The sequence below is a fragment of the Sus scrofa genome, chromosome 14 (genome assembly GCF_054392235.1).
Source record: "Sus scrofa isolate SSC_HxYL_T2T_F1_AM1 chromosome 14, Sscrofa_HxYL_maternal_Yorkshire_Landrace_v2.0, whole genome shotgun sequence".
In the NCBI taxonomy this organism is placed as follows: Eukaryota; Metazoa; Chordata; class Mammalia; order Artiodactyla; family Suidae; genus Sus; species Sus scrofa.
Genome location: NC_139396.1, coordinates 159,334,690 through 159,345,394, shown reverse-complemented (window position 1 = coordinate 159,345,394; position 10,705 = coordinate 159,334,690). Strand labels below are relative to the sequence as shown.

Here is a 10,705-nt window from a genome sequence, read left to right as displayed (position 1 = left end):
TCTCAACCAGGCACCATGCCCCCTAAATTGGTGAAAACTGGTTCTTGGGGAACAAAAGTCAAAACCTTTGCTAATGTAAAAAGCGTAGATATTCATGAAGTCCATAAATAGATATACAGGTATCTTTACTATTAAAACTTCTTGATGGGGAGTTATTGGGGGGAAAATGCCTAAAAAGGTGGGGAGAAATCATGAAAAGAGGTTGAGGAGCACTGTTTCTGAGTAAAAGGAATCACTGTGGCTGGAGAGGCAACCTCTCTAGAACAACTGCAAACTCATCCTAGAAAGAATGTCGTGAGAAGGCATGTGACGACACACAGGTCAGTTTCTCCTTGACTCTAACTTTGTAGCCCAACCTTGTTTAGAAGGTTTAAAAACAAAAAAAAATGCGTCTGCCTAGTTTGAGAGGTCCACTTTTTATAAATACATATTTATAATTTATACTAGGAAATTTGTGTAACATGGAACAAAATGTGTTCAGTTTTCCTTTCCTTTCCTAACTGTTGCTTGTCACATAATTTGCAGCTCTGGAGCCCAGCGCGGGATTCCCAGCGCTGGGGGAGAATGGGGATGTGGGGGAGGGACCTGGGTGGAGTGTGCGGTACAGGGATTATCCAGGGAGACTTCCTGGAGGAGGCCGTGGGGCAGGGCAAGAACTAGAACCCAGATGCTGTTCTAAAATAAAAACATTTCCATAGGGCTAGGGACTATTTCGATCAGTTTTGGCTACGGCTTCTACAAAGTGAAATGCTGACTTTTCGAAAATAACTGGAAAAAAAAAAAAGATAAATTAAAAAAAAATTACCTGGCCAAGGGCTGGCCCCTGGGCTGCCCTTCCAGGTGGGGGTGCAGTGCAATTACCTTAGGATGGAGGATAATATCCGGTCCTAACATTCAACGGAGGATGAATATTCATGCTGGTCAAAGAGGAAAGATTCTCGCAAAGGAAAAACTTCCATATTCACGAGTCTAAAATTTTCCTGACTATTTACAAGTTCGAATAATCTGAGGGATCAGCAATTGGGTGAGAAAGCTCCTCTGAGCCTCCTGGGCTCTGCATCAGCCTCCTCGGAAGCCTGGTTAGAAGGGGCAGAGTCACACCCTTGCGTTTGACCAGAGACACCTACGGACTGAAAGCAGGAGCCCAGCGCCCTTCTTCTTTTCAACTCAGATTCAGAGGAAATTGGGAGGTCTGATGCCTCTGGAGTTAAAAGATACACCCCCTCAAAGAAGCCCTCTCAAATTAGCAGCTGAAAAGGCTAAAAGGAAACATAATAACTGAAGTACAGCCAGAGAGTCCAGGGCTGGGTTGAAAGAGAAAGTTCCAGCCGGCTGGAGGCTCTGCTCTGCTCTGTCTCTAAGCACAGCAGGTGCAGACACGCAGAGGGCTCTGGGTCTGTCCTCTGGGCTCCAAGTCAGAGACAATAGAGGTGATTAAGGACCGTGTCTGAGGAAGATGCACACAAAGATCTTAAAAAATCACAAAGCTCTTTAAGAAGGCGGAACAGAGGGAGTTCCCTGGCAGCTCAGCAGAGCAGGTTAACGACCTGGTGTTGTTGCGGCTGTGGCTTGGTTGAGTCACTCCTGTGGCGTGGGTTCAATCCCTGGCCCGGAACTCTTGTATGCCATGGGTGCAGCCAAAAAAAAAAAAAAAAAAAAAAGCTGAGTAGAAACAGCAGCTATTATTTTTTTTAAATTAAGACTATACCTGTGACATAAGGAATTTCCTAGGTTAGGGGTCAAATAGAAGCTGCAGCTGAGGCCTATGTCACAGCCACTGAAACACCAAATCCCTAACCCACTGAGTGAGGCCAGGGATTGAACCTGCATCCTCACAGAGACGACGTCAGGCCCTCAGGTGAGCCACAATAGGAACTCTTGCAACAGCAGCTTTTATATTTTATATCAAGGGATAAAAACAGTATGTCAGATGCTGTGAGTCTTTTTAAATGACAGACATTTTATTTTCTGTTGTCCATGATTAACTTTTGAGCCTATTAGAAGAGTATCATGATTACAGTGAATAAAAAAATATAGATGATAGAATTAAAATATTAGGTTATACAAAGTTAGTTTTTTAAAAAATCATTGTCCACAAACATTTTTAGGACTTGAGCTTTGAAAAAAACCAACGAAACTTAATTTGCGTTGCTTTTTGTTGTTGTTTTTTTTAACACTTTTCCCCAGTTAAAAAGTAAGAACACATATTGAGAATCATTTGCGGGCACCTATTGCAATAAACAGGAGGACCACAAAAATTAAAACAAGTTCTAAAGACCATCATATATACACACTTCTGTACAGAATGAGAACAAGAGGCATTTACCCAATTAAAAGCATCTCCTGTGGCATCCAGTTGCTTTTTTTAACAGAGAGAGAAAACTGACCTTCCTATACTCACATGTGTTTTTCCACTTGATCCCATATTTTTAATGCTGTTTCTACCCCATAAATTGGTAACTGTTGAGTAGCTGAGAAATATCCTATTTTAAATGACACCAAAGGAAATCAGGAACTTCCCTGAAAGGCCCGACCTTCCTCTCCTGATGTAGGTTGAAGAGACGCTCAACCAGCAAAACATCACACCGGCAGGTGCAGCAAGGAAGCTGAAACATCCTGCAGGCGGCTGGGGTTCAGCCTCGAGTCATGTGGGTTTGTAAACTCAGTTACTACACAGTCCTCCAGACAAGGGGCTTCATCTCTCCTTGTCGCGCTCAACTCGGATCAACCCGGCTCTTTGCTACTGTCATTTGGCACAAAAAGAAAGGACTTTGGGGCAAGACGTAGGCTCTCTCCAGCCGGACGCACTCAGAAACCTCCGACTTTGATAAACACAACAGCTCATCCCAGGCCCTTGGTCACCTCACTCCCCGATGCTAGATGCCCCTCCCTCCACGGCTGGGGACTGATTCCCATTAAGGAAAAGCAACTGCACTAAGATCAGACGTCACGGGCCCACGGGGTAAACGCCGGACGTGGGAGAAGACGTGGAGGGAGAGGCAGGATGCCGTCTGGCTTTCGGGGTGTCGGCGAGGCGGTGTCACTGCACGATCCCCGAGTCCACCGATGTCTGCTTGCGCGTCGTCTTCGGAGGCGGAGGCGGTGGGGTCTTGCTGGGCAGCGGAGGGGGCAGATGCTGCAAGACAGAAAACAAGACAGCCGGGGCCCGGTTGATGCTCCTACTGGAAAGAAGTGGTCCCCGGAGGGAAGGGGAGGCCTGACCTGGCAGGGCAGTGGTGGCGAGGGAAAGTCGACCTCCACCTCGTGGGACGTGCCCTTTCCTTGACTTGGGGCTGGCACGTCTGCCACACTCAGGCCGGCAAAGCACCTCAGGCGTCTGCATTGCCCCTGACAAGTGTAACCACTGCTCCTTGGGTGGCGGTTTTAAATCCAGGGGCTGTTGATCCAGGGGCCCCTGAAATGGACCAGTTTCAGAACCGTGTAGTTTAAATGGTTAAGAATAAGTGAATATTGACAAAGCAGGACCCAGGCCCTCCCAGGCAGCCTGGAAGTGTCCCAGCTGAGCCTTTTTTGGGGTCTTTTTAGGACCGCACCCATGGTATATGGAGGTTCCCAGGCTAGGGGTCGAATTGGAGCTGCAGCTGCTGTCTGCAAGCTACACCACAGCTCACGGCAATGCTGGATCCTTAAGCCACTGAGTGAGGCCAGGGACGGAACCTGAGTTCTCACGGATACTAGTTGGTTGGTTAACCACCGATCCACGACAGGAACTCCAACTGAACTTCCCTGGATGAGCACCCACGGGTCCCCCCTCATGCCCCTGAAGATGCCCCGGAATGACTCAGGGATAAACAAGTCCCTAAGCGAGGCGGGCAGGAAGCCTGTCTTGCTCTCAGAGGTGGACAGGCCACATGAGAGATGGTGGGCTGGGCCACAGGGGCACCTGCAGCCACCACCCCAGTGACCCACTGACAAGGTAGTTTCTCATCCACAGTCTCGTCCCAACTGCAAACGGAGGGAGGTGAACGAGGTTATTAGGGGTGTTTAAACTCTTCACAGTGTATCAAGGACTGGGTGCAGCTGTGTTCTAGTCAGAGTTCATTTGCAGAAACAGGCAGCTGGCTAGATATGGCCCACGGGCCACAGCTTGCTTTAGAGTCCCGAGAGTGAATTACAGCCGTAAAGGTGACGGGAAAAAGCGGAACGTCTCTGCCAGGGTGTGAATGATGGAGGGTGGCTGGTCCCTCGCTCTGGGCGCCCTTGTGCCCATTGCAGGCACCTGACATGCACGAGGGGTCCCCATATGTTGGCCAACCAGGTAAATGAATGAGTGAGTGAAAAAGTGAATGAAGGGATGAATGAGCAGATGTACAGATAAACAGACAGGATGCGGCTTTTTTTCTACCCATAGAAAAAGCCAGAATGAAATCACCAAGCGCTGTCCTCCAATCAAGGGTGACAGTGGACTGGTAACAGCCTCAGGTGAGGTTCACATTTAGCTCAAGGTGAGAAAGGATGTTTCAAGGACGGAACAGTGGTGAAGCCGTCTTCTCGCTGCCCAGATTTCCTCCCGATTCGCAGACAAATAAATGAGGTGATCTAGGGCGTAGCAGAGAGAAGAGAATAAACAGAAAACCAGAAGGATCGGACGACCTTCAGACATTCTAACACGGGAAGGAAGAGAGTAGACTTGGGCATGTTTTTCAGTGGGTGAGAATGGCCGAAAGAAACACCGATTTCCAGGTCTGATCGGATAGTGGCCTGTTGACCCACAGAAGCCACAGTGCGGGCTGGTGTGGATGATGCAGGGCCAGGCCCCAGTCTGGGCACACGTCCTGGGTGCCCTTTGTGCCAAACAAGAGCGTGGCAGGCTCATTGCTACTAAGCAACCCAGTGGCTCCGATGACTGGTGTGGAAGTGCCATTGTGAAAGCCATGACAGCTTGGAGTGTTAACACCCAGGCAGAGAGCTGACCACAAGCCCGAGGCCGATCAATGACAGTGACAGGAGATTATGGATGGCCCCGAGGAGGGCCAGCAATCATTATCCTCCAGCGGCTCTCGGGGCCTGTGCCAGGGGGCCCCCTGCCCCACCCCCCGGGTGGCTGCTTCCAGTGATGACACCCAACTCCCAGGCCTGTCTTCTGCACATGCTCTCATGCAACAGGTAAGTCAACCAAGACCCCAGGAGCCAGGGAACTCGGATAATTAATCGAACGTAATTCACAACCCCCTTATACACAGAGCCAAAGCTTGTGCAGGTCTGCCCTTCCACCAACTGCGTGGCATCCGTAACTCAAATGATATGTCCCAGAAACTGAGACGATCCAGTGTAGCCCTGAATTGATTTGTGACAAAAATGGATTTGCTCACACGGTCCATGTTCAGTGGCGGGAGACTTGGGGGACATTCTAGTTTTTCCAACGAAATAAGGATACAGGAACGTAAAGCGTCATCGGCTCACTAAGCTGTTAGGAAAACAACACCCCACCAAGCGATGTTCTGACTCAGCTCCTGCCTCTCCTTTCAGTCTAACCTGTGGTTCGTCTGTGGGGCAGGTCAGGCTAACGTTTCCTTATTGCATCATCTCAGCCTCCTGAAAAGCCATCAGAGGGCACCTGGTCCCTCCTCCAGGGCTGGTCCTCCACGGTGGACTCTCCGGGGCCAGAGGACCGATCCAGAAGGCACTGCGGCCCTCGGAAGGACAGTCCATCCCTCTGAAACCAAAGGTGAAGCCTCACTGCTGGTCTGTTTGTTTTACACAAAAGGATCATCAGATAAATACACTGTAAACAAATCCGTCTCTCTTCCACTCCTCTAACAAGAAGAGAAATGATGCATTTGCACAACACTCAGTGAAACCCTCTCCCTGCCCCCCAAAAAGCACGCAGGATTTATACTGTTTTCAGGAAAGTAAAACACACTTCGCTGTTACGAGCAGAATCAGAGACACATAACCATCTCATGTCTTCAACATTTGCCAGGTCTGTGGCTGCATAGTTACTTCATAGAGGTGACCCAGTACACGTGGGACCGGGGTTATTTCACCCTTCGGCCCCGCACGGCTCCAGTCTCTTAAGGCTGTGAACAGTGTGGCCGGGGCAGGGATGAACCCGGACCCAGGCTGCTGGGTCACGTGGGCACAGTGACCTCTGCAGGCGGCCGCGCCAGTGAACAACAGAGATGCCTGTGTGACAGTGGCCTTGAGAAGCAAGACAGAACCCAGGGATTTCAAAAGAACATTTCTAGAGCTGTGAGCCAGTGGCAGAGGCCCTGGTTTAAGTAGCTCTTGCAGATTTTTAGCCAATATGTGCGTTAGGAGGCCGGCCCAGAGGCCACTGAGCAGCGAGCACATCAGACAAGATTAATGACAGTTTCCGAGGCAGGACCAGTCCCCAGGCCCCTGCTGACGAGGGTTCGAGTTGGCTGATGATGCCTGTGGCAGCCAGCACCCCGAATCAAAAGGGGGTAGGGGTGGGTTCCGGGCTAGAGGCATGGCTCGGGATGGGTGGCCTTGGGGGACGGGGGTTTGCCCACCCTGGCGCCCCATCCTGCTTCTCCGCAGATTCTCGGTGCGGAGGGTAAGACAGGAAGATCCCACATTTCTTAGCCCTGACTTACCCTCTGGTGAGGAGGCGGGGGCGGGGGCGTCGGCGAGCCCATCACGTCCAGGTTCTCTGTCAAGGTCCCGTAGTCTGTGCTGGTGCCTTTGAGAGGCAGGGGAGGTGGGACGTCGTCCAGTCCGGTCATGCCGTTCAGCTCCAAGCCTGGAAGACGGGGTGGATCTGAATCAAAGCCACATTCCCCTTCGCTGTGACTGCGGCTGCTTCCTGCTCTCCCTGGGTGGGGAGAGAGGGCGGGGACGGAAACACTATATTCCACAGAAATGCTTGTCAATGGGGGAGTAGGGGGGGGAAACCCCTCCTGAGGGCATGTTCTAGAAATAGACTACCTAGGACCACGAGACACCTACAGTTTGAGCTTAAAGGAGAGCTCAGACCACTGGAAAAACAGCTGGGCCCCTTCTGACCCCTCCTTGGCCTCTCTGCCTTGGTGGCGTCTACACAGCTCGGTGTCACAAGGACAGTCTACACCTGGAGTGTTCGGAGCCCCGGCAGGACGCCGCACGAGCCCCCTGCAGGCATTACCTGGTGAGCTGTGCTAAGCCAAGTTGAATAATTCAGTTCACAACCAGCCACCTGCCTTTCAAAACTCTCACAACAGGAAAACCCATGATTGTAGGAAATGCAGTTATTAAGTTATTAGTAGCAGCCGTGGTGGCTGTTGCTTCAGATAAGCCAGGGGAGGTACCATTGATTCCGAAAGCAGACGGAAAAGTAGCCGTTTGCAAACGGAGGAGTGATCATTACGGCAATACATGTTCTCAGCCTTTGTGGAGACTCTTAGAAATGATTTGTTCATCTTCTCTGCTAAAGAGAAAAATCAACATATTTGTTGCCTTTAGGTCTTTTTTCAAGTTTTCCCCCAATGATGCATCTGATGAACAAGCCTTCATTAGGAAAGGGCTTCTTAGGAAGAGGTGTGTCCATTTAGAAGGATGCTCCGCGGGTGAATTGAGGAGCGAGAAGGTGGCCTCTGGTTGAAGGCGGGTTCTCAAGACTGGTTGGTTGTTTTCACTGCGGTATTTATTTAACATTTGCCATCGGTGACCCCAATCACATTCATAATGTTGTGCAGCCGTCACGACTCTAGTTTTATCCTCCCAGACACACAACCGCTCTATCCCTCCTCTGCTCTTGCCAACCCCGGATAACTTCGGATCAGCGTCTGTCTCCGTGAATTTGATTATTTCAGGTATTTCATATAATTGGAATCTGATTTGTCCTAGCTTATTTCACTTAATGTTTTTGAGGTTCATTCATGCGGTAGCATGTTCCAGAATGTTTTGTGTGTGTGTGCTTTTTTAGGGCTGCACCTTGGAGATTGCTGGGCTAGGGGTCAAATCGGCTCTGTAGCTGCCACCCTACACCACAGCCACAGCAACCTGGGATCTGAGCCACGTCTGCGACCTATACCACAGCTCATGGCAATGCTGGATCCTTAACCCACTGAGCAAGGCCAGGGATGGAACCTGAATCCTCATGGATACTAACTGGGTTCTTAACCTGCTGAGCCACAATGGAAACTCCTGGACCTTTTTTTTTTTTTTTTTTTTAAATGGCTGAATAACATTCTATTGCATGGATATTTCTCTGGATGCACATTTTGCTTAAACATTCATCAACTGATGGGTGCTTGGGTTGTTTCCAGCTTTTGGCTGTTGGCACCAAATCCAGTCTCCTGTAAGAAGCAGGGGCTGGGGCTGGGAAGAGAGGGACAGGGTGGGAGCCAGGCACCTGCAGGCCGAGGAAGGCCAGGCCCGCCCGCCGGGGCCCACCAGCAGCTGGAAGAGGCACGGCAGGCTCCCTCTGAGCCTCGAGGAGGAGGCTCGACTATTGCTACCTTCATGTCGGCCTTCTGGCCTCGGGGTGGTGAGAGAATAGCTCTCAGTTCTTAGTTGAGGCCATCAAGTCTGTGGCAATGTGTCACAGCAGCCCTAGAAATTGGGCAAAACTGGAAATTGCGCACAGCCTGGAAGTGCTTCTTCCCTTCCCCATCCTCCTGGACAGGAAAAGGCCCAGGGCCCCTGTGGGCTGCATCATCCCGTGACACGGGGGATGTTCCACGTGCCTCTTGAGTCTTCCCCAGCACCCAGGAGGCCCGAGAGCCTGGACGGGCCACAGACTTTGCCCCCAGGGAGCTCGGGAGCCCAGCGGGGCTCTGGCCTGAGGGGCTGAAGTCCCAGGGGACACGCTTGTCAACATGCTCCCCTCTGCTGGCAGGAGAGCACGGGTCTAACTTTAGAGCCACCGGTCAAGGGGGAGGCCACAGAACGACGTCAGGAATTCACATGCAGACAATGTCCCCTTACTGGACTGCAAACCGAAGCTGAGCTTGGCCCTCGGTGTGACGGGGGGCGGGGTGTGCTGGGCGGAGGGGGGCGACGGGGACACGGAGAAGCGCCTCTCAGTCCCGATGGCGTTGATCACCTGGCTCCTGGGTCTCTGGGGCCGCAGGGGACTGATCTACAGCAAACGGACAGAAAGAGCAGAGTTAGGGTCTGTCCCGGCTGAGCCGTGTCACCGCAACACTCCCCGTGTGGAAGTCCTACCCCTGGCACCTGGGAATGTGACCTTATCTGGAAATAGGGTCTTTGCAGGTGGTCAAGTTAAGATGAGGTCATTCTGGTGGACCTGTGTCCTTATAAAAGGGGGCAATCTGGACACAGACATGCGCACAGGGCCAGGGCCCTGGGGCGGTGAAGGCAGAGATCCAAGGGTGATGCGTCTACAGACCAAGCAACACCAGAGACTGCTGGTCGACCACCTGCCTCGGGGCAGGGGCCTGGACAGATCCACCCCCACCCCTGCCCCACAGTCAGGGGGACCAGCCTGGCTGAAACCTCGATCTAAGCCTTCCAGTCTCCAGAATCCCGAGACGAGACGTCTGTGGCACTGTCACAGCAGCCTGGCTAATGACAGAGGCCCTCAGTCATCCCTCACACAGTCTTGTGGGGGAGGGGGGGTCTCATTATGTTTCCTTACTCGGGGTGGGTGGGAGGCCGCAGGAATCAATGACCAGGTCACTGACCAGCACACCCCAGGCTCCTCATCTCTTGGTGTCCTTGGTGGGCGTGTGAAAATCTAGAACCTTGCTGAAGGACTGCCTTTATTCGCCACCTATTTCTTTTCTACGCTGCACTACCAGGGGGTAGGTGTTCTTTCTACTTTTCTTATTTCTTTTTCTTTTTGTCTTTTTAGGCCCGTACCCTTGGTACATGGAGGTTCCCAGGCAAGGAGTCCAATCAGAGCTATAGCTGCCGGCCTACACCACAGCCACAGCCACATGGGATCTGAGCTGCGTCCACGACCTACACCACAGCTCACAGTAACGCTGGATCCTTAACCCACTAAGGAGGCCAGGGATCGAACCCGCATCCTCATGGATGCTAGTGAGATTCCTTTCCACTGAGCCTCAACAGGAACTCCCTCGTTCCATGTTTCACTGCATTTTCCCGTCTCTGACTTTCACATGCACCCGACTTCTCCCACAGAAGCCTTTTCCTGTGTCTGTAACATCAGGAAGTTTCTTTTATCCATTTCTTACCACTTGGTCTCAGATCATTAGGCCTGGGGGGACACAAGCAGTTCAAAATACTCTGAGGAAGGAGTAATTAGGAAGTGATTAACCCAGCTGAAAAGGAGGAATCAAAGTGCCCCCACCAACCCCGATGGGCAGGGCAGGTGGGCGGACTCATTCCTGGGCTTGGCCGGTGAGGGCCAGCTGCAGAGCAGCCGGGAGGTGGCGTGTCTCAGAGGTCTGCAAAGGCGCTGCCTCCCTGGAGGCTACTGAGGCTGGAAGGAGGGGAGGAAGGCTTACGCCCTTTGGGAAACAGGGTGATGGAGGAAACACTGGCCAATAGGCCAACGTCCAGAACTGTCCTATGCCAGCAAGGCAGATCCCGGAGACCAGGTGTCACCCCTCAGCTGCAGAAATTGACAAGCTCCTCGCAGGCCGACTGCCGCAGGAGGTCTGGGACAGCATGGTTGGGACTCTCCCACCCCACCCCACCCCACCCCATCCCACCCCTTCCCATCCCATCAGGGCACATTCTGACCCAGGGAACAGAAGGATATTTCACTGGTGAAATGCAAATTACACCTGGAGAGCCCCCAGGCTCTGAA

At 51.9% G+C, this 10,705-nt stretch overlaps 1 protein-coding gene across 4 annotated transcripts in view; it reads right to left on the bottom strand.

Moving 5' to 3' along the window:
• Positions 1-1,942: 1,942 nt before the first annotated feature.
• Positions 1,943-10,705, bottom strand: part of DOCK1 (dedicator of cytokinesis 1) — a 539,709-nt gene continuing 530,946 nt past the window's right edge. For all 4 annotated transcript variants that reach the window (XM_084995915.1, XM_084995916.1, XM_021072613.2 and 1 more), the window contains exons 50-52: positions 8,893-9,046; positions 6,582-6,727; positions 1,943-3,136 (exon numbers count right to left, since the gene is read on the bottom strand). In XM_084995915.1, the coding sequence (XP_084852041.1) occupies positions 3,041-3,136; positions 6,582-6,727; positions 8,893-9,046 (396 nt within the window). In that variant the 3' untranslated portion in view covers positions 1,943-3,040. The remainder of the gene's footprint in view (positions 3,137-6,581; positions 6,728-8,892; positions 9,047-10,705) is intronic.